General features: G+C 36.7%; 1 protein-coding gene across 1 annotated transcript in view; it reads left to right on the top strand.

Annotated features, from left to right (window-relative positions):
- Window positions 1-25,181, top strand: part of EYS (EGF-like photoreceptor maintenance factor) — an 827,426-nt gene that overhangs the window by 265,166 nt on the left and 537,079 nt on the right. Inside the window, exons 19-20 of the mRNA XM_086745378.1 lie at window positions 6,560-6,757; window positions 9,168-9,289. Coding sequence (XP_086601504.1) covers window positions 6,560-6,757; window positions 9,168-9,289 — 320 coding nt within the window. The remainder of the gene's footprint in view (window positions 1-6,559; window positions 6,758-9,167; window positions 9,290-25,181) is intronic.

Below are 25,181 nucleotides of genomic sequence, written 5' to 3'. Positions count from 1 at the left end.
GTAAAAAATAAATGTATTAAAATTAATCAGCTACAGTTAAACATTTAGTATTTATATATTTGCACAAAAATTCTCTAAAAAATATTTTACAAGAAAGAGAAAATGCAGAAGATATAAATTCTGTATTCTGACCAATCTACTTTAATAAAGAAATCTTTCACCTATACCTGTTTGTTGCTTGAATTATCCAAATAGCTTTAATCATACATTTACAGCTTTGTTAAAAAATGCTGATATGAGAGCAACAGCAGTAGTGCATTTGTTGTACTAACAGCATTGCCTATTACTATCCAACCTTAATCTTTGTGTGGATATTCATTTTTCAAAAAAAATTCTACTTTAAATCAGCAAACTTTATTTTCTTGTTTTCTTGCTACCTATATTGATTAGCATTACTAATCAATTATTTAATAATGAATTTTTTTTCTGAATTATGTTAAAATAATATGAACAGTTGTGATCCTCTAAGTTAGGGAATGGTCTTTTAAATTATTAATTCTCAACACTGACAATTAAAAATTAATTGATCCAGGGAAAGGGATTGAGTAGGTGGGAGATAGTCTTATTTTTTTATTGTCTTTTTGTTTTCCCAGTCTTCCAGTTTGAATATAGATGAAATCTTTGCCATTTCTGCCACTAGCAGAAAAAAAGTTTCCATGCAGTGATATGCAGGAAAGCTGGGGGGAGGAAAAAGAGTTTGAATTTCTAATTAAAGAGTGGTGAAGTTTGCTTGAAAGAAGGCACTGAAAAAAACTGTTTATACTACTAACATTTCATATTATACTACATGTTTTGACCTCATTTGGTAAATAGCATTGTTAACCCATCCATCAACTTTAAGACCATATTTTAATTCACCATTCTTTGTAAATGTCAGGATAATGTAAATATTTTTTTGCTTTGTGCTGTTTCACTTTACTATAGCTAGAACAAAAGCAGTAATTAATGTTTCTCCTAATTCCTTCAAGAGGGGGAAAAAAAAATCTTTTTTTTTCTCATGGAGCAATTTTGGTGTAATTTCAAATCAGTACAAACTTCACTGGAATTCATACCCTTCTGGAGTGCTACCTTGAGCAAGAATCTGAAGAAGTACAAACCCATGCTCCTGCTTACAGAACAGCATGGGAGGAAGCTGCACAAGCTCCTTACCAGCCAGACATGCATCCTGGTTGAGTTGCCATGCTGCCAGGAGAAGGAGATGAGGAGGAATAATAGGCTACACAGCATTAGTGATGATAAAATGGAAGATGCAGAAGTTTTTCGTGGAGACCTTGAACAGACAAAAGCCTGATAGCCACAGGAGCAAGACTGGAAGAGGAGGGAAAGATAGATAGAGGATACACTCAGGCACAGGGGGACAGAGACTCTACAACAGTGGAGATTGGAAGGTTACTTCTGACAATTTAAAGGAGACTTTATTTTAACCTAGAGAGGTTCACTTATGGAATAAGTACTGGGCCATGACAACAGGTGAGGAAGAGTCATTTTTCATCAGGAGAGGCGTGTAAGCTGTCTGAGTCTGATGCATACACCCTCACCAGCACCACTAAAATGAAGCAATGGTTGACAGTAAACACTCCCTTCTCTGAGGGAAACTGGCACCCACTGTCAAACAGATCTGATCTCTGAGAAGGTTTATTTGCATGTCAGAGGACCAGATTCAGGATGAGGGAAAGAGACTGACAACGCTTGTCTGATGCCCAGATTACTACCTTTTGCCGCTTGTCCATGCAGGCGCCAATGATACTGCCAACAGGGACCCCAGGTATATAAAAAGTGACTAGCGGACTCTAGCAGCAAGGGCAAAGGCTGAGGTGGGGCAGCTAGAGTTTTCCACAGCACTGCTGGTAGGAACGGAAACATCCAGAGAGTTATTAGGTGATTAGTGGCATGGGCAAGACTTTTATTACCATAGGGCCCTCTTTGAGCAATGGGGTCAACGGAATCAATCTAAAAAAAGAGGGAAAAGTATCTTTGCTGACAGGATTGCTAACTCTGTGAACAGCATTTTAAACTACCTTCATCAGGGAATGCAGAGAAAAACCTGAAAGGAAGTGGAGGTACATAGAGCTGGAAATAATTCCCTGTGGGAAAGCATGATCAGGAAAGCCATCACACTTCCCTGGAGTGTAGCTGGGGACCCATCTCAAGTGCCTGCACACATTGTACACAGCATGAGAAAGAAAGAAGGAGTGAGAAGTCTACATGCTTTCTCAGAAGTACAGCCTCCTGTCAGGGGAAGAACACACACAGTGTAGACGCGCTTCAGCTGGGCTATTGATCCTGCCAACATTTTGGGGGGAGAAGCCCTAAATCCTATGTGACCATTCTCAGGTGCTTCTGTGGTTCCTAACACATCAATAACCCTTGTGTCTTTGCTGCCGCATAGATCTCCATCCCCTGCCTACACTGAGACAGTAGACCAAAGGATCTCGCTAGCACACTGTTCTTCAAACATTGATGTGCCACCCTCAGGCTTATCTCTAGTGAGTCTGATTTTATCCCTTTCCCCCTTCAAATCTACTTTAAAGCTCTTCCAATGAGCCCTGCCAACTCCGATCCAAAGATCCTTTTCCCTCTTTGAGACAGGCATACCCCATCTGTTACCAGCAGGCCTGGTGTCATGTAGACTGACCTGTGATCAAAAAACCCAAAATTCTGCTGGTGAGACCAGGCTTGGAGCCAGGTATTGATCTGCTGGCTCTTCCTGTTTCTTCCCTCATCATTTGCTGCAACTGGAAGGATACAGTAGAACACTACTTGTGCTTGTTGTTGGGACTGGGACCAGAGAAAAGTTGCCCAGTTACTCTTGGGTCAATGATACAATTTTCTGCACACAGTGTAGAAAGAAAAGGCAGAAGAAACATAGAATGTTATTGAATCAGCAAAGCAAAAATGTTTGAAATAAAAATCATACATAGAATCCAGCGATCTGGGAGTATATAGGGTTTTAAAAATTAAAAAAAAAGTTAATACTTTTCTGAAATATATAGTTAACTCATGAAACATTGCCACAAGATACTGAGATTGAAAACCTAATATTCATTAGCATTCATATGACATAACTGTGCACAGTCCTATTTATACAGGACAAATATTTGCAGATAATATAAACCTGTGGCCTTCAGGACATATGTCCTCACTGTTTCTTATTACCTCTTTATTTTTCAAGTGTTCATCAAAACTCTGTTATGCTCTCATCCAGAAAGTGGTGGTATCTGGTGCTGGAGAATACTATAGGAGGAGGAAACTGATGCACTGTGGCATGATTTTTGCTTTATGTACCAGAAATATCTACCCCAACAAACACTTGGCATGGAAAAGGATGGGCAAATCTGTTTAAAGGTTCCTCCATCAACACAGATGAAAAACAAGTACTGCATTACTGGATCATCTGACAGTTCCACTTACAATTGTGAGCCATGTGTTAAGCTTATTTGTGTGGATGTGAACTCCACTTCAGGAATCAGCAGGGTTGTCATCCATGTCAAGCTGTTGTAATATAAAGATGAAAACTTCAGGGCAAAATCTCAATGCGCCATATGGCAGCTTTTGCTATGTAATTTCATAAATTCCGTATCTGAGACTGTTGGCTGCCTATGGCAGGATAGCCTTGCACTGGAGAGATCACTGGTGACATGAAGACAGGGAACAACTTATGTCATTCTTTTTCTCCTCTCTCAGCATGATTACTGAGGTCAGAGAGTTGTTGGGTTTTTTTAACCTCAATTCTGTTCGTACTTGTTGCTTTTGCTATTAGAAGCCTTAAGAATTCAGCCCTTGGATGACTGTGTCTTACAGCTCACCTAAAATCAGCCCTTGGATGACTGTGTCTTACAGCTCACCTAAAATCTTGCCGACATTTTGAACAACTGTTACCGTAAAACAAAAGAAGGCAGCTAATGTGGAATAGGCCAAAAAAAAATTAATTCTGTATTAGGCAAAGCAAAGGGGGAGATACATGGGTTCAGCTGCCTGCAGCCAATATTAAGCGTATAATAACTGTGCGCCTGACCATCCTCTTTCACAGCAGAGTCCGAATCATTTCACTGACAATATATCTCAGTAAATATAAAAGTGCATTTCCCAAATTAAATAACATTCCGTCTCATGGACACCTTATTATTGAAGTTATCCATGGAGTGTTTTTAATCCTTTCACCATATCCTGCAAATTTAAGGAATTTTAAGCTTTCAAACAAATCACAGAATGGCACTACGTGGCACTTAGCTTAATCTCAACCACAATCCTGTATTTAATGTCTTCTTGTTCTGAAATCATAATAAAATATCCAATATATTCCTCCACAATAAGCTAATCACTTAACTGATTCAGTTTTCCCAAAATTATATTTAAAAAACCTGTATGAATTGCCAGTTCTGTTAGTTAGCAACTGATCTACAAACTTAAAGCTGCCGTATACTATAGGTGTGACCTATAACACTGGTTGATTCTTTGTCAGGAATTCTTGTCTGGTATTTTAAGCCTGAAAAGAAATTTTAAATCCTCAGTACTATTATCCATCTGACAAACACAGCTTACCTTGTGTACTGGGTGCAGGTGCTCAGTGCAGGCAGCGGGGGCTGCAGGGCGGCCTCTGCAAGGAGAGGATGGGGCTGTCCTGTGCCGGACACAGCCGGTTCCAGCCAGCTCCAACCAACCCAGCGCAGGGCATGGCTGAGCCCCGCAGCCAAAATGGTGGTGCCTCTGGGAAAACGTGTAAGAAAGCGCAAAAAGCTGCACAGAAAGTGAGGAGTGAGGAAAAAGTGTGAGAAACAGCCCTGTGAGCACTGAGGTGAGAGTAGGAGGTGCTCCAGGCACCAGAGCAGGAATTCCACTGCAGGTTTTGGGGAAGACCATGGTGGAGCAGGCTCCTGGCAGGAACTGTGGGCCATGGCAGGTTCACGCTGGAGCAGTGGAAAAGCGTGAGGAGGAAGGAGAGGCAGAGGGGAACTATTATGGACTGACCACAACCCTCATTCCCCATCCCTCTGTGCTGCTCAGGGATGGGAGGAGGTAAAGGTGTCTGGAGTGAAGTTCAGCCTGGGAAGAAGAGGGAGATGGACGAAGGTGGTTTTAGTTTTGTGTTTGTTTCCCACCATCCTGTTCTGTTTTTAATTGGGAATGAATTTGATGAGTTTTCGTCGAGTCTGTTTTGTCCATGAGAGTCATTGGTAAGTGATGTCCCTATCTTTATCTTGATCCACAAGCTTTTCTATCCTAATTTCTCCATCCACTCTGTTGAGAGGGAGTTGAGAGAGTGGGTGGGTAGGCATCCAGCAGCCAGCCAAAGCCAACCCACCACAGCATAACTGTATAGATTTGATTTTCCACATGACTACTTGTGTGCTTTTATGTTGTAGTGTCACATTGCCCATCACTGGGTTAAGGTCACATACAGCCTACGGAAGAGGTTGTTGGGGCAGGGAGAAGCTGCTCCAGAAAGGAATGGCTGGGTGGGCAAGCAGAGCTACGGCAATGGCACTGGGGAAGTGGGCAGAGGGTCTGGAGTACCACAAACCCTGGGAAACTGCCAGAAGGCATAGCATAGACACAGCCCAGCCTCAGCAATCACAGAAAGGCAGGTGGGCTTCAAAGAGGCTCAGAAGGGCTTGTTCACAGTTTGTTGCAGCCCTGAAAGCCACTGAGGTCTGTCTGAAACTAAACCTAAAGGAACAGACTTGCCTTCAGCAATACTGAGGGAAAAGAGAGGCAGCTTTACAAACCCAAACCATTTGATCTCTGTTCTGTCTGCCCTCATCATTTTGAGTTTCGCTACTGGAAAACATGAATCAACATGCTTATGTTCTAACAAACTAAGAGTCACTTTAAAGCGTCTTTTAATCCTTTTTGAACTATTTATTGCAAATTAAATATTTAGATGAGGGCATCTGCAACCCAAGATCATCATCACACAGTTCCTTCATTAGCCCAGATGAATGTACATAATTTGTTATACACTAGAGTCTTTGTCAGGAAAGAGTAGAAAGGGACTGTGTGAGATGTTGTATTGTAGGGAATTTTTATGAACAATGGAAGTAGTTACTCATTATTAAATAAATACATATTTTCAGTAAAATATTTTCTATGTAGTCATGAATTGCAAGCAAAACAATTATACAAGGTTACCTGCATTTCGTTCATGTTCAGGATTATGGCTTAATGTATAAACAGCTCATACGGTAGCTGTGACAGTAGGATATCAGGAAGAAATATCAGGGAGTGTCAAAACAAAATTCATTAATTACTTTGAAATACACTTTTTGAGCTATTTTAGAGAAAAAGGGTAAACCAAAAAACTATAAAATATATTGAGATAGCTATCATAATTTTAAAATAGAATGTCATTATATGAACAAAACATAAAATTGTCTTTTTTGTTTGTAATTCTACAAAGCAAATAAATGTTTCTGCATGGTAATATACATATATGTACCTCTGAGACCCTCCAACTCAATTTCAACCAGGGATATAAAGAAAATACAGCTCATAATAGGCAGCAGCTGCAGGGATATATTCATTAGTTAAACACTGACAGCTTTGCCATTTTTCTTTTCAGGTTTGAACTGTGAGTTGAGACCTTGTGAGGCCAGCAATCCCTGTGAGAATGGAGCTGTGTGCATAGAAGAAATGAATTTGGATATTTTTCCCCTTGGATTTCAGTGCCAGTGTGTGAAGGGCTTTGCAGGTCCACGTTGTGAGATCAATGTCAATGAGTGCATTTCTAACCCTTGCCTCCACGGATACTGCTATGACAGTGAGTTCAGCCTGGTTACTCACTTTAATGTTGAGTAGTCTTTCTGTTGAAGCGTCTGCAGCTATTGAGCTACTCTGGGGAGAACAGTGAATAATTTACTGAAACTTAGCTTGTCTGAAGCTCCACTGCCAGTACCAGGAGGACTATTTTTGCCAAAATGCCTCAACTCCTGACACTGGAGTTTGTGTGTTTAGGGGTCAGAATTGCAGGTAATGAAAAATTTTAATGAGATTTGTGATATCTCCTTTGATACTTAAATTAGCCAAACACATCTTACATTGTGCATTTGATGAGAGAATATTCAGGTGCTGAAAAAGAGCTCATGGCGCAGTTAGGCAGTATATGTCGTAATTCTAATGAGTCCAAAAGCTTCATTAAGTATCAAACTGATGGAAAATCTAGTGTTTGTTTGTTATTGAGCACCTTCTATTATATAACCGTGTAGCTTACACTTTCACTGATAGATACGCTTAAAGGTTTTAGAAGCAACTTGATGATTAATTACTGTGCTGTATTCTCTATATTGTGTCTGGATTGGCAAGCTAAGTTTAATAGCACCCATTATGTGTGGAGTGCTTACTGGAAAGTTGTTACCACCTATCAGACACTTTCTAACTTGGTGAAAAAATAAAAAAAAAAAAAAAAAGAGGGAATATTCAGAGAATCTTATAATGCTGGCTGGAAAGAGGAATGATGTCTGGGGGTCATGTAATCAAACCCATGTGAAGCAGGACTATTAACAGTGCTAGAACAGGATAGTCAGGAATTTTTCTAGCTGAGTTTTGAAAGCCTCTGAGGGTGGACAGAAATCCCACAAACTCTTTGGGACAGCCTGTTCCACTGATGTGTTGTGTTCTCCCCGTCCCGATCCTAAACTGAAACTTTTGGCCGTTGCCCTTTATTATATCATCCAATATTACTAAGAAGAATTCAGTTCTGTCATTTATGCACCTGCCCTTGAAATTATTGTTAGAAAGCCTTCTAACTATTAACCATTTCCTGAAGGGATTAATACAAAGCAAGCCCAGCTGACTCAACTTTTCCTCATAGGTCCCACAGTTTAAGCACTGAGCAACCGTGTTTGTTTTCTGCTACATCTCTCTCCTGTTTCCCCACATACTGTTTAAAATGAGAATGACTACCTGAGAATTGTCCTGAAATTAAAATTTTTTTTTTACAAATTTACAGAAGATCTAATCAACTTTACTGGTTTCAGATGAGATCTTAAAGAACTGACCTCAAATTACTAAATATATCATTGCCTAAAACTCTCCTAGTTAAAAACAAAACAAAACATAACAGTTTCAATAAGCTTTAAGAAATCTGTCTTTCCATACATGGGAATAAGGTGAGTAGCTTCATATTTTATCTAGTAAAGACTATTTCCTAACAAGTTTGCAGATGTTTTCTATGTACTCCACATTGGTTCAGAGATATTTTTGACATGGAATTTAGATGAGCTGCTGTAAAGTTCTTCATGCTCACAAAGTGCCAAATCTTTTGGCGACAGCTTGTCTTTGTGATGCCTCTGGACCTGAGTTGTAATATGTGGACGTTTCAGTTCCTCTGCACTATGTGCACTGGCTGCAGAAAGCTGGAATCCTGACAAAGTTAGGAAGCTCTTAGCAGATGAATAAGGCTCCTCCTCTGAAGGTTTTAAAGTACTTAATGAATACAATAGCACCTACATGTACAATGGAAGAATAGAATCCATGATAAATCTCAGTGATAATGAAGAATCCAGGGAATTCTCTGAGATTAGAATAAGTGCACGCCTGCAAGAAGTGCAATTATTGCTGTCAGGAGCTCCTTATATGGACATAGCACTGTAGAGATTCCTCTTCATTTGAATCATTAATGATGAAAAAGGGAGAGGATTCTTATCATTAGATTAAAATGAAGCATGGAAATACATCATAGGTTGAACTGCCAAATTTTAACTCAAGCAAGTTTTCCTTTCATATACTGGTATAATATGAAGCATTCCTTACCAAAAAAAAACCCAAAACAAAACCAAAAACAAAAAAGTGTTTAACTACCCCATCTCATTTAGGCACAATATCAAAGATAAAATCTTATGTACTCTGTATACAGTTTTGTGATGGAAAATTACTCATTAGATTATAAGATGCCATCACTTTTTCAGAAGCTAGTAATGGGTCATTGATTTATAATTCTTATGTCAGAATATTTGAATTGTTTAAGTAAAATGCAGTACATGAATCTGCTTTCATATTAAAAAAGGTATTTTGAGATATTACATTTCATTTATTTCAATTTTTTTACTTTTTAGGTAAAGCCAGTCCAAATCTTTTTCAGATGGTAGTCATAACTATAACTTATTTAATTTTACTACAGTCAATCGTTATTCTGAAATACTCTTAGTACTAAAATACTATCTCTGTTACAGTTGTCGATGGCTTCTATTGTTTATGCAACCCAGGATATGCAGGACTGAAATGTGACCAGGACATTGATGACTGCATAATGAACGCTTGTGAACATAATTCTACATGTGTTGATCTACATCTGGTTAGTAGAGAGTACTTTTTAATTAAAATTACTGCTAAGTTTTCTTCCTGAAATCTAAAGCAATACTATTGCGAGTTGCAAACCTCCACTTAATCCATATACCTTTCAAGAGTTTTATAATCGTGCTTTCCAGTCACTGTTTTTTTTTATTTGTAATGATATAGGCAGTGGGAAAGAGGAAAGTTTTTATTGTTTAAAAGCAGTTATTGAGTCAATAGGATTATTTGGAGAATTCAAAAGGAGTGGAATATTTTCAAATAGGTGTGTGTATGGCCTCATTATAAGTGACAGGAATACTCATTTACACCGATGACATCAGCTTCAAAGGTGCTTAAAAAGTATCTTACCCCCCCCCCCACCTCCAAATTGATTTACTTTAAGTACTTCAGCATTTATTTTCAAAATTCTTCAGCTATATTTGTTCCTGAAACATGAAAAGTGTTAAAAATAGCTTCTTCTCAGAAAAAAAAATAAATGCATTCTATCAACTCCCCTTCGTGGTAGAAAAGAAGACAGACATTCACATTGTGTAAGCCTTGGCACCAGAGGTGGCCCATGTTTTGTGTCACTCCCTCCAGGAATCTGTCAGGAACGAATTTGTTTTCAATGTGTTCAATAGGGACACTATATAGTATGAATATTGTCCTTAAGAAACATTCAGACTGCCAGAGAATTTGGGGTGGTTAAAAAAAAAATGGAAGGTCAATGTTTTGTTTTCTTCTTCTAGTTTCTTCTAGCATATTTGTGAGAATATTAAACTAATAAAATGTTAAAGCAAGGTGTAGAATTCAGATTAATATTAAGATGCCTAAATATAAGTGTCCATATATGATATGAGCTAAGCATCTAAGCACCCATGAAAGATGCTAGAATCTTTGCTGATGCAATCAGCACAACCTAGAGAGTGATTCAGCTGCCCAACTTGTAGGTGTCCACTTTGGGTGAGCAACCCTGTAGGTACCGCTGACTGTACAGCTAGGCTGCATTAGTGCTCAAGCAGACACCCATGTTTAGGTGTCTGCATTTCCAACTGAATCCCTTCCCAGAAGCATGTAGGGGGTGTGTGTGTGAGTTTTGAGGTGTTGGTTGGTTGTTTTTTTGTTGTTTTGCCTTTTTTTTTTTTTTTTTTTTTTTTTTTTTTTTTTTTAGTGCATATATAAAGAAACTGCACTTCTTTCTGACAACTTCTGGTGGTAACCTGCAGCTATCACTGTTTCCTAAACTTGAACAGAAGTTCCAGACTTTCAGACAATTTTATCAACTCCTCTACTCTAATTTATGGAGATTATTCTTTTCAAGTTAGAACATTTAATGTATTGCATAAATATTTTGTAACTATGCTTCAGGAACTAGTAAACACCTTGGACAGAATTAAATGCTTGATATGGAGACTATAGAGCTTGTGACACTTTTTTTCTTGTCTTTCGATGCTATTGCAAATGCGTATTTTTTTTTTCTTACCAGTAGACTGCAATTAATATTTCAGGCTCTCATACTGGATGTATACTGCCATTTTAAAATCAGGATAGAGAGCATTCCAGAAATAAATTTTATGTTCACAAGGCATGTACTGCTCTATTCTCTATGAGATTGTTTGTATATGTAGATATTCCAGGGAGTATTCCTAACCACAGCTGATGGTTTAACTGAGACTGATAGAATGGAATTGTATATGCAGAAGTTTAAACAACATCCTTCACAAAGAGTAAGATATCAGAAATGGACAAAATTATGGGTTCTTTATAAAATAAACATATCATTCTACCAAGAATGTCTGCTAAGCTTCACTGAATAAGTTGTAGTATTGATCCAGGGGGACTTTTTAATTTGGGCAAAATTAAACCTGACAAGGAATGGTAGCTCACTGCAATTTTTAACTTTGTTTTAGATTTTTCTTCACATGCCTTTCATGCTTTCATTTTCTTGATTAATTTGTGTTTATCTTTGCCCTACAGTACCTATACGTTTCTCATCTTTGTCACAGACCTATGCCATTTTGTATTAAATGAACTGTGACACAGCAAATCAGTGAGACCCATGCAGACTCACTGTTTCAGCCCAACATAACAAAAAAAAAAATTAAAAATCTAACCTATGGGGATTCAGTTATTAACTACAGAAAATAAATACTGTAGAAACTTAATAGAAAAATGTCATTTTAGACCTTGGATTTGATTTTCAGACCTCAATGGCTTTCTCAACATAGTTCAACTATGTTGTTAACATTACAGTAAATGTTCATACTAAAATGTTCATTTTGATGTTAGTTAATGCACAGATAAAAAATCTTCAGTATTTCTTTCATTAGAAGACTGTTCTTCGGCATTTTTGACAGTAACATAATTTTGTGCTCAAAAAAAAGGAAAACGAATATAGAATGGGAATTGAAAAGTTAGTATCAGCATATTTTTAAGATAAGTAGAGAATTGCTAGTAGTTTTATTTATAATGCATTGCTATCCAATATTTATACTTTCTCCTTCTCTATTGTTCGCTATAGTATATTTACTTAAACTAGAATTTCTGATATAAGTTTCTGAAATAACTTTAATGTGGATATCTTTTAAGTTGAATCCAGAAAGGGACATAAAAGACTCATTCACTAACTGACTGCATTATTCAGTTTATATGTGACTATATTATTCCACGTCCAATGTCCCCCTTATTGTATTCATTATCAGAGTACTGAATTTCTTCCACATCAAATGCTGCCATTTCATACCCCAAGATTCCTCAGTGATGAATTCAAAGAGGATTAATGAACTATCATATAGTCCTACAAATGGAAGAAGACCCATTCCCTTTTCTTTTTCAGCCAGAAAAGCTGTAAAAGAACAGATACTGAAATAACAATCCCCTAAAGAATGAATTCTTAACATGTAAAGGGTCTTCACCTCCTCTAAAAGGCAATAAACTGGGGAAATGGAACAGCTAGGGCATAATCAAGGAAGCCTTAAAAACAGATGGAGATCTCAGGAGTTTCATAATTTCTCCATCAAATTCAATTTTCTTCCAAAGATATATTACAGTAGCCTTATTATACAAGTCAAGGACCAAAGATCTTAATGTGAGAAAGAATTCCAATACACACTCTAACTGCAACATATACTTCACAGACAGCCTTTACCTTTTCTCTCCAGGCAGTAGGTGGCATTAAACAATTGGATCACGGAATGAGATCAGGATAGGTGAAGTACACAGTTGCATGACACAACAACATCAGCTGAAGTAGACTACAATTTTTTACCACACCTGAGAATTCCAGCCACTCAAGAGCTACTACATATGAGCACAAGCCACTCATATTAGTGAGTCAAATCAGTCATATTAGACTCTCTAATGGCTTAGGAATAATTAATTGGCTCCCCCTATGCTAATAAATTTCCTTTCTGCAGTTCAACAGCTCAAATACTTTTGATACATTTTTTCTAGGTCAAAGTGAGACAATTAGCATTGCCAGAATGACACTTGCAATACGTATTCTTCTTTTTTTGGTATTGGTAATGTAGTGTAATATAGAGCCTTAAAACTAGATAACCATGCTATCTTAACAATGCATCTGCAAAAATAGGCACAAAAAATGACACCAGTGTGATGGATTGACCTCAGCTGTAGCTAAGCACCACACAGCCACTCACTCACTCTATCCTCTCCATGGGATAGGGGAGAGAATAGGAAGAGTAAAAGTGAGAAAACTTGTGGGTTTAGATAGTTTAGTAAGCAAAGGAAAGTGGAAGAAGAAAGAAAGAAGAAAAAAAAACAAGTGATGCAAAGCCAATCACTCACTGCCTTCCACATGTACACCAATGCACAGCCAGTTTTCAAGCAGTGGCTTGAAAACCTTTCCAAAATCCACCTCCCCTCTCTTGTTATTACCGAACAAGATGTTACACAGCATGGAATATCTCTTTGGTCAGTCTGGGTCATCTGTCCTTGTTGTGTCCCCTCCTAGCTTCTTGTGCACCCCCAGTGTACTCAGTGAGGGGGCAGAGTGACAAAAAGAAAAGGTCTTGATGCTGTATAAACACTGTTCAGCAATGGCTAAAATGTTGGTGTCTTATCAACATTGTTTTGATCACAAATCCAAAACATAGCACCATATGGGCTGCTATGAAGAAAATTAACTCCATTACAGTCAGACCTACTTCAGAACAGAATTGTACAAAAGGAGATTGGTTAAGCCTGACAGCAGGAAATTACAAAAGCTGGGTTTATGATGGAGCTCTTGATGTTTTAAAAGCTCTGGTTTGTAAAATCTGTCTGTAGAATATGTAAGGTGTCATATTGGCCAGTCCCATCAGGGATGTGGTCCACTTCATTCTGATACAACCAAAGCTTCTAAATGACTCTAACATGTACCACTACACCGTAAAGGATTAGTCTTTCTTTCTGAGTGGCACATTCAGAATTTTAAGGTTTCTCTATGATAAAGATTCTCAATACCATAAAATTCCCACCTATAAAGTATTCCCAGTGCCAATGTAAGACACATAGTGAGCAGCAGCAAGGATAAAAACACAGAAGTGTTTTGCTTAACTAACTGTAGAGAGACACAGGAACACAGCAAATGTATTCTGAAGATTCCAACAGTGGAGTGCTCTAAGACTGTATGCCAAAATGTAAGGGCAAGTGGTTACAACTGAGGACTCAAAAACCACTATGTCAGAGTTGCTCAGATAAGATTTGAGACATCTATTTTTTATTCAGTTCCCAAATATATTAATATATTGAGATGGCTGGGCATTACTGATAGATCAAAATAATAGAATGAGAGAAGTATGAGAATGTAGTGACCGTAGTGTTGTCACTGCAAAAGAAAGAGGTGCAGTCCTCTAGCTATTTTGGTGTACTTATTACATAGTAAATTAAAAAATACAAACTATAGGTAAAGTTATAGTTGTATAATAGTGCAATTATTGCAATCCTATATCGTCCTTATGGTTAACCTTCTATCACTTCTTGATTCAAAATACAATTATTTCCCTTTCAATAAAATGTTATGGAAATGAGCTCTCCAGTACAATAACAGAAGATACTGTCGATTTAGACCTAAAGAAGCAATGATTACTTGTTTGGTTTTTGTTTTTAAAGTAGCAGAAAAAAAGTACACATAACAAGGTGAAATTCAGCAGTCCAGGTCTTTTAGGAACTTACATTTTGGGTTGTAGGGAAGGCTTATGTGAAGGATGGAGAGAGAGTACTGTAATTATTTTTTTTTAACAGAAAAAATATTCATAGTTGACAGAAAGGAAGTCTATTCTGCAGATCATATTTCAAGAGAGTAACCAACAAGCAGGTTAGCTCATTACACAAATTGTGAAAGGGGAATTAATTGGAAGGAAATCTGGCATTGAGAACTGAGGTATAAAGTAGTAGTTAGCTGTCAACAATTCCTGTTACCCAAAAAGAAATTTGTCATGTCTTTGGACTAACCTAAGATAATTTCCTAAATTTGTCATCCACCCTTAGTTTCCATTTAAAAAGAATCTCCTATACTTTCTGCTAAATAGGAAGAAGAAAAAGAATACTCTCCAAAAGTTATCACTTCTATTAGAACATCCAGAGATGCTCCAGGTATGATGAAGTAACCGAGCTTCAGGAGGCTCTACCTCTTAGCTAATGATAGCAGGTAATCTGACACTTGAAATGAGAATAAAGACTAGGTAGGCCTGCATCAATGAAAACTTTCAAGATTTCTGTGAGAATGGAAATTCTCTAAGGTCTCAATAAAGCAAACAAGCTCTGCAACTGAAATTGGTCTGAAGCAGTACCTCCTGACTAAAGGTCAGACCACATACCATGAATGGCATACAGTATATAACAAGAAATAAGTTCTTAACAGTTCTAAGGTCACATAAATTCAAGTTGAGTTGTATATGACTTAAACTTATGCATTGACTTCACTGAGAAAATCCATGTGCTGAAATCGTGAATGTGCTGTTGATAAATCAGTTTCAGATTACCAATTACACATAACAGAAGAGAGTTACACAGCAGCTGGATTTCACTTAAGAAACTACCAACCGCAGCAGTAGTTCTGCAAAGTACTACTGCTAATACAACTCACTGTACTGCCCTGAGGACTTGGCTTGCCATCCCTGATACATTTCAACTTCCCCCTGTATTTAGTTTAAAAAATGAGCAGTCCTTCATAGTCCTTCAATAAAAGTTTTTTGAAGATCTAGTGACATGACCCTCCTCTGCCTTGTACTTCAGAGCTAGTGGATATAGCAGTACACAGACTGAAACTTTATAGGGTGTACTCCTTTATGCTCTAATAAGTCCAGTTGAGAGTCAAAGACATTGGAATGCACAAAATTAACTATTGATTTACTGACTTAGGATAATCTCCTTACTATCGATCTGTGGAATTATACATTACTTGAATAAAGTGATTATGAAGTCTTATGCCTTACTCATCTAATTGAAAGTTGAAGTCAGCAAACAAGCATCAAATTTCAATTTATTTATTTTATTAATTACTTTAAATTTAAATGCTTGAATTTTATTTTTTGAAAGAAATTGCAGACATATATGAAAATTCTTAGCTTTAACCAACGTCAGTAAATACCATAGAAGTGAAAGCCTTCTATTGTCTTTTTCATTTGAATTTGAAATACTTTACAGAACTGAATAAAACTGTTATAAAGTGGAGGAAAGGGAGATTAAGAGGAAGTTAAAGATGGGCTTTCCAGTGAAACTTGTGAACAGATGGCAAATCAATGTGATAAAGATCCAGGAAGGTGGTCCCAGATGGTGTGCTCTAAGTTCTGCCAGTAGCAAGGAGGCTGGACAGAGAATATCAGCGACAGCAGGGAAAGAAGCACAGAACTGGCTGGAAAAATGTGGCCTGTTTGTGGAAAGCATAAAGCTAAATTTTATTTTTGCATGATACAGAGACTAACATTTTGCTTGAGGTGGGATATGAAATGTTTGTACGTTTGAAAGCTTTAAAAGATGGGAAGTGGTATTCTAAAGACTTGGGACTACAGAGAATTCACTGAGTCCTAAGGAAGAGAATTCTACACCAGAGGATTTAGCTGCAGAGAAGTGGATACAGTAAATTGTCTGTATTTAGTAGATGTATAGAGCAGAAGGTCGTGGAAGGGTATGGGTCCACAAGGAAATTACTCTAAAATAAGTTATGTTGAATGGTGAAATTTATATGTCATCAATCAGTCTTTGAAAATTAGCCACATATATAGGTTTACCATATAGCACACAAGAATTAAGATTAAATTTATTTTTCATAAAAGAATGACAAACTAATAAATTTACTGTGGGATAAGTCTGAACATCAGGACAATTACTGCAAAGGAGCTCTCAGACTGTAATTTCACACCCCAATTTTTATTGCAATAAGTCACTGTCTCTAAAGTCAAGCCAGATGATTTGGAGTAGGAATTTTTAAGCCTTATCTACACCTTTGATGACATTTGTTATCAAAGAAGCTAAGTATCTTGCAAATACTTACTTTTCAATTTAAAACACAGCTCCTATTGGCTTCAGTTCCAGGTGTTGCATATCCAGCAGTTCTGAAAATCACACCTTAAGCTAAAAATTCAGAAAGAAAATGAAGAATTCATTTCTGCCTATAAAAAGATACTTGCTAGGCTAAACGAACTTAAACTAAAGTATGATTTATTTCAGTTTCCTTAGGGAACAACATTCAACTGAAAACATAAAACTAACTCTCTTTTTCTAGTTTTCTTTATTCTAAGTACAAATGAACAGAAACAAACATATCTCCCTTTACTACACCTCTAGAGCAGACCAGTTTCTTCATCCTCTCTTACGCACTGAATGAAGTGATAGAAAATTATTTAATCTGTGTAGGTAACGACTCTTTCATTGTATTTAGGTGGATAGGGGCTAAGTCTAATGAATCATTAAAAAAAAACTTAATTGACTTTATATGATTTTGCAACTCCTGCATTTTAATTTTAGCATACATTTTTTATATAAAATAAGCTTAATGGATCCAAATCATTACATGGATGGGTTTTGGTAAGGAAACCGTTTTCTGTCATATAGTAGGTGTGTTTAACTGTTGAATGTGAGCAGATGCTACATATATTTGCACTAGTTTCTGAAAAGCACTTGGCCTTGGCCTTGCTTTTCTTCCACTGTAGCAGAAAAATTGTTGTTGACTTAAGAGCTCCACCAGCCAAGTATATTCCCATTTCAGGGTCAGCTTTTTTGTGTAGTGGTAGACACTTGATGTATATTACCGCTTGCCAAGCAAAGCTTTTGCCTTCTTTATGAAAAAAAAAAAAATCCAGAATATTATCCATAGATTATCTTAGAATCAGCAGGGAGCTTGCTATTTGGGCACCCTGAAAGCAGCTGACTGTTCTCTTTCAGAAGCTTTAGAACCCTATTAGATTTATAAATACCTTGGTGCCCTTCGGCTACCTGTCTGATGATGTTTGATCATCGTCTTTAGTTGACTTTTTCAGAAATCATATCCAGGATTTAGATGCAGTGTCCATTTTCAGTAGAATACTGGTTCAAGACAGAAACTTTTATACTGAAAATTTTATATTCTAAATCAAAAAACTGAAGTGGTAGTAAGTGGGAAAATATCAAAATTACTATACAGCATGGTATTTTTCCAGTGCCAAAGATTTGGCTTAGATTGGCAATGCAAGTGCAGCTCTGTTTACAGAGTGAGTTAAAAGAGACAGATGCTCGTGTTTCAGTAGTTATAAGAGAATAAAAATTGAAACAAAATGTTCTTAATAAATGACCTTTAAGTTGTATAAAAGTATTTACTTTGGAGTGTATATTTGAGGGAAAAAAATATTTATAAGCATAGGGCTGGACTGTCATGTTTGCAAGCACCTGCTTCTAGGAATGCTCCCACTGAGTTCAGAAGGTTTCCATAGGAAATAAGAACCAATATTATCTCTCAGATCCTGAGAATACCCAAGCCTTTGTGTTGCTACACTGGACAGTTATGCTATAAAGACAAATTCCCCCTGAAGCTGCACTCAAAGATCCTTTTATGCTGCTTTGAATTCACACAGCCTTGCAAGCTTTACTGTATTTTCACTCTGAAAAGAAATTCTACATGGGTGAAACAAAATAATTTTCTCCATGTAGTGGGAGGAATTTTCTTTTTTTGTTTCAAGAATACTGAATAGTTTTGTACCTGATTCAAACTGTTTGCATTTCTAGAGAAAGTCTGAATGTTGCTTCTACTCCATCAATTACAGGTTAGACTATGGTGTCTCTTCCATAACAAAATAAATTCTGAAGCAATACAGAACACCCTGCTCTTCCTGTTAGTATAATACAATGTGAAATATTTCATAAAATATGTAGAACTGATAACTTATCTACTTATGTTTGTTATCCACAGATTAGTAGGTCATTTGCTGATTTTATTAGCTGCTAACCTCTATTTAGAACTACTTTGAGGCTTGAAAAAAACTACTTGGCACTTGGCATGAAAAATAGCCCAGAGAAAGAATGGTTATGCCATTTTTTTTTTTAGTTACTTGCAAGTTCTGTGGTCTGTCCTTCTTTAGATTTTAAAATTCTGTTCCAGGGATTCTGATTGAAAAGCTGTGAGTGAAAATCCAAGCTTCTGGCATTCATAGAATCAGAGCAGCATGGAATAGTTTGGGTTGGAAGGGACCTTTAAAGGTCATCTAGTCCATTCTTTCATGTTGACTAAGTGGTTGCAAAGGCATACAAGAATGGGCACTAACAGATAGTGCTGTACATAAGACTTGACATGAGACTTTTTTATGGCTGGGTACATATATAGAGAGTAGCATTTGTATGGAAAGCATACCTGGAAGAACCATATTTACTGGAGGATGCTAGCATTCTTTTTCTTCACAAATGATATTTTTAACATTGTTTAAAAGCTCTTAGTAAAAAAAAAAGAAGTTCTAAGGAATTTCACTAGAAGACCTTTCTCAATTCCATTATACTGTTCTAATCTCACTTGTGAGGATAGATTTCAATATCAAGAAAAATCATACTTTCTTAACATACATATTGAGTTTAAATAATTTGAAGCATTGTTTACCACCAATAATAAACATTGACTTATAGCTATTATTATGTTGCCAATTCATCTAATTTTAGTAAGTCCTTACTAAGCTGTTGTCATGTGCAGATTTCACTGTATCACTGTTTACTGATATTTCTAAACAGTCATATGGAATGATTGCCTTTTCTCAATGCTGAAAATCTTCCCTCTGCTTGCATATGAAATTCCGATACACCGTATGCCAGTCAAAATCTGTGATAAACTTTGTTGCCTTGACTGCCTCTGTCTTTTCCCTTGATCAAGACACTGTTTTACTGCACAGCACTTATATATGAAGGGTATTGCCAGACCATGTAACAAACAGATGTTTTTACCAGATTAGGTAAGATCTTTTTCCAAGAAATAAAATAAAATATAAAATAAAATAAATTAAATGCCTATACATTTAACCTGATTCAACAGTGGAGAAAGCAATAACCTATTTGTTAAGAAATATACTTTATAGAATCCAATTACCCAGAATTTTCACAATCTGTCTGTGCGGACTTAAATTAATATATATAAACTGGGAAGACCTTGTGGTGTTCAGTGTTGACAGCCAAGTACGTTAGATTCTGTCATTGTTACATAGTCCTATAGTTTCACTCAGACTGTCCACACAGCACTGGCTCTCTTTTGTTACAAAAAGCTATGTCACCAGCTGGAAGTGTATTTCTCACAGTTTCAGGGTCTGTAAGTTTTCCTTAACTGATTAAAAGTATCTGAAGTTGATCATGCGCCACACAGGCTGTAAAAGTTTTCATATTTTGGGAGAAGGGCTAGAGGCATGGGATAACTTACAGGTTTTATGAGAGGTTACTTTCACATGTAGTCAGCTAACTGATTATTTTAATATTGCAAAGTCTATCCTGTGATAAAAACATGTCAAGGTGCCTAGCATGTTGATTGATGGACATGAGGAAGAGGGTTTTCTGTCATATCAAAATAAAATATTCTGGAATAGTTCTCAAAGTAATACCTTCCATATGCACACCAATCACTGTCTAAGTCACACAACTGAATCTCACCTTTTAGCATAGAAAATTACTTTAAATAGAAAGCATAGAAATTCCTTTAATTAAACATAAAATTTCAAAAGTCTCAGGCTAGGGATAATGTTTCTTCCAGAAAAGGTCTGATCACAAGAGAGATTCTGGAAATAAAACTATTCCGATTAGCTTAATAAGCTTCTGAAATGGCTTTTTTAACACTGTGCAAACTGTTTAATAGTTTTCTGCTTTAGCTCGGTAATTTAGAACAAATGCAAATCCAGCTTGTTTGCCTCATTAGGAGAAGCTCTTGCTCACAGTTCTGAATTTCATTCATAAGTGGTGGATTAGCCTTAGTTAATTTGAAACCAACTCAGTTTGCTTATACCAAATTGCTGTGTGGACAAATGTTTGCCCTGTCCACTTTTCTTATTCTACTTTCTGTGCTTTAGTCTTAATCAAAACATTTTTCTTTAAAACAAATGATTTCTAATTGTTTCCATTTTAAAAGTTAAGAGTAAAAATGAACAAGAAAAAAAGTCCAAATCCTTTAAAGTGTCTTGTAGAGTATGTTTACATCAGCATTTTAGTTTGTGTTACAAGAACACTTCTGAAGCAAATCTCCCAGCTGTACTCACCTACTGTATGCAAATTGCTTTATGGAGAAGACTTGGATGATGCAAGCAGGATTTCCCTCGGATGAAACTAAACCAGAAAACATTTTCCACATTTGCATATAATGGGCTCCCATCACTGATTTTCAGTCTGTGGGTTTAGATAGAAACTATTTTTAAGTAAAACTCTCAGAACCCCGGTAGTGTATATGTTGAGTTCTCAGTGCCAACAGCTTTCAGAGATTTGTTGCTATTGCTGATTGCTGGTGTAGACATTGCCATGGTTATTTTAAGTTTCACGAAAATGTAGCACAATTCAGACAGTCTGGTTACATTATATTACCTTGTATTTGCTTTTAAATATATACAATATATATAGATCGTATGCCATGGAGGTTTTAGGAGCCAGATACATATCTATGGTGAGTTGACCTCAGCTGGACACCAGGTGCCCACCAAGCTGCTCTATCACTTCCTTCCTCAGTAGGATAGGGAGAGGAGAAAATAATATGGAAAAAAACCTCAAGGGTCAAGATAAAGGCAGTTTAATAAAGCAAAAGCAAAAACCACATGCAGAAGCAAAGAAAACCAAAAGATTTATTCTCTACTGCTGTGGTGGTTTAGCCCCAGTCCCCACACAGTTTCTCACTCACCCTCTCTCCCCAAAGAGATCGGGGAGAGAATTAGGATGAAAGGAAAACTCGTGGGTTGAGATGAAGACAGTTTACTAGAATAGCAAAGGAATATTACAGTAATAACAGAATATAAGGATACTAAAATGTACAAAATGAACAATGCACAATTTCTCACCACCCGATGTTCCAATGACCAACACAGCCTGTCCTGAGCAGCCATCATGAAAATGAAATCGAGCAGCAAGCAAAGGAGTGAGAGGGCGCCAGCAAGGTAGGGAGAGCAATGCCCCCTACCCCCAGTGGCCCCTTGGCCACCCCCCACTTATATACTGAGCCTGATGTTTATGTTATGGAATACTGTCTTTGGCCAGTTTGGGTCAACTGTTCTGTCTGTACCCCGCCCAGCTTCCTGCACCTGCACATTAGTGAGACCTGAAAAGCTGGACAGTGTCCTTGGTCTCTTTAGCAACAACTCTTATCATCAGGGTGTTTTATCAACGTTCTTCACATACGAAATCCAAACCACATTGGCTACTGAGAGGGAAATTAACTCCATCCCTGCCGAAATCAGGACACAACTTCCCATCAGTAGGCACTATCCAGTCACTCCCTGGGAAGTAGGGCTTCAGTATGCGTAACTCTGGAAGACAAGGTCGTAATAACGAATGCCTACCCTCCTTCTCCTTTCTCTTAGCTTTTATTGCTGAGCAGATGTCATATGGTATGGAATATCCCTTTGGTCAGTTTGGGTCAGCTATCCTGGTTATGTCCCCTCCCAACATCTTGTCCACCCCTCAATCTACTGGTGAGAGGGGAATGTTGGAGAGACAGCCTTAATGCTATGTGAGCGCTGCTTGGCAGTAGCTGAAACATTGGTGTGTTATCAACACCTTTCTAGCAATGAATTCCAAGCACAGCACGATGAGGGCTGCTATAGGAAAAATTAACTTCATCTCAGCCAGACACAATGCAATATATATATATATGCCAATATACTTATTTTGCCACTGATGTTGCTACAAAGTAAATTATGTCAGCCAGTTTGGCAATAGTTTTACTCCATACATGCACAGCATGTACCCTCAAATGTTCACAATTATGCTTAGGGTTCAGCCATGCAATTGCAGAAAACCTACGTAAGTCTGAAATTTACCAATGAAGTCCATTTCTGCTAAAATCTTTTTCTGAAAACAGTAGTGATGATTTCTTGCATAGTAATACAGAAAGTTACTTCTATCTTACATCACTGAATTTATTTCACTCAGCTAGACTGAGCAAAAAGATTCCATGCACTCTCAAGACTGCAACGCATTTCCTTTGATTCCCTAAATAATATTTTTCTAATGTATTATATTCTCTGATGATTCCATATTCTATAGCAAGCAATGAGTGGAAAAAGAAAGGCAATAAACACACATGGACTTCTACTACATTTCAATAAACAAGAGCAAATAACAGAAACATCAGATAGAAGCTGTAAAATATTATTTTTGCTGCACTGCAGTATCATATATGCAAAATTATCAACATGTAATACAGAAAAAAAATGGAATTCCTTTTAAAATTAACTAATAGGGACAATAACCAAATCTTGCCAGGCAGATTTTACATTTTGGCAGATATAGTTCCAAAAAAGTAAATAAGATGTCTCTTTAAATATTTTTAAATTAGCCCATATCTTGCAGTACTATTTATTTATTTATTTATTATAATTTTTCCATTAGTCTATTTTTCTTATGACAATGGAAAAGAGGGAGTTGAAGAACACCCCTGACAATTTAGCAGGTCCTGAACTACATTTGGCACTGAGTTACTTGTCATAAGATCCAGTTGTCCTGATTTCTAGATCTTATCTATCCTCTTTCAGAGAGAACTTTTAAAACCAAACTATATTAAAGATATACTCTGATTGTATATACCCTGTTTTATTTGGTTAACACAAAAACTGCAAATATGCTGAGATATTTCTGAGAAAAAAAAAAGTAATTTTCAAGATTAATTTGTAATAGCTTGTTCTTTTACAAAAGAATTAACTCTGATAACACTAGGAAAACATTACATTAATTCAGTGAGTAATCATACAATTGACTTCTGTAGAACTATTAGGGAATTGTGAAAATAAAAGATTACATCAGATTTGGGTTCGACTGAAATCAAAACACTTGACCAAAATTTCTTTTCAAAATAATTGTGATAGCTTCTTATTATTTCCTCATTACTTTCCCTTACCACTTCAAGTTCTGTCCTCATACTTATATTCGACTGCCATTTAGTGGTCCAGTGTAAGGGCTATTTGCAGCCCTATGGACTCACACAAGTCAGAACATGGAGTTAGCCAGGAGATTTCTGAAGTATTTATTATGTACACATTTCCTTCTTTGAGGCATGCTACTGAGCCTTTAAAAATAATTAGTAATAGGTATCTGCATCACCTTCTGGATCCATTATAAAAAGCAAAGCTTTTTTAGAGTTCTCTACTAACGTTTTGAATAATTTCTGAATCTGTTTATACTAAGGCAAAGAGTTGATACATTACATAAATGCCTTCTTATGTTTGTTTCAGTAAAGCTTCAACACCAGCCAGAAATTCCCTGAACACCGCAATAAACTGTGTTTCCTCCCAGATTAATTCTGTTCCAGTCAGTCATCATATCCCTCGTATTTCAGTCTAGTGCTCTTTTCCAGGTTCATTTGCATCAAAGTATGTTCCTATTTATAGGCAAGATAGATTACTTGAAACAAAAACTTTGCCATCTTAATGCAGACTCATTGACTTCTTTTAAAATAGTAAATTGAACAATGTCAGTGCTTGTTCCCCACCTTTAAGATCAAATGGCCTGGGACATCTTGCTGTTTAAGCATTTTTAGCAACCAAAACAGGATGGCTGTGTTCTGGTCAATAATGAATGTGCATACAAATAGCTAATAATTGATTCCTGGTTCCATTTCTCCCACTTTGTCCTTAGAAGCTCTCAGCACAAGAGGATAGCATACTTCTTCATTTCTGAGAAGCACTGAAAGTCATTCTGAGACATAAAGTTATAAAAAAACTATATAACTTTCTGCACTTGCAATTTTTGTCACAATCACGAATGGTATTTTACATCAAAAGTAACATGTCTGAATAGCTCAGTTGTTAAGCTACTACTATTCAGTCAAATAATACTGTAAAACATTTACTATTGTATGTAAAAGTACTATTTTAATGTCAGGATATTAAAAGTTAAAAATTAGCACCAAGTAGACAGTTTTTAAAACTTTGTTATAAATGATTATGGTTTTAATCTATTTTCACTCTTACAGCAGGATTAAGTTTACCAACAGTACAATTCACTAATCCAATATGCTTAGCAGTTGGATAAAGAGCTTGGGCCTGCAATTGATCCCAGAAGTTTGTAAAACAAACAGGTTCACTCAATTTCGTCAAACACAAAAAAAAAATCACTTGTTTGTTTCACAATCTAATTTTGCTTGCTTTTCTTGTTACTCACAGGAGATATTAAGTTGCATGTTTGTGCTTTAAAGACATTTACATTTTAAGAATTCTTTCTGTATAGTTTACACTTGGGTTCTTTCATCCATAGTCTATGACTTGACTTCTAATTTTGCC

This window comes from Chlamydotis macqueenii, chromosome 3 (assembly GCF_036417535.1).
Source record: "Chlamydotis macqueenii isolate bChlMac1 chromosome 3, bChlMac1.mat, whole genome shotgun sequence".
In the NCBI taxonomy this organism is placed as follows: Eukaryota; Metazoa; Chordata; class Aves; order Otidiformes; family Otididae; genus Chlamydotis; species Chlamydotis macqueenii.
The sequence above is the reverse complement of the archived record's forward strand: the minus strand, read 5'-3'. Positions and strand labels throughout refer to the sequence as shown.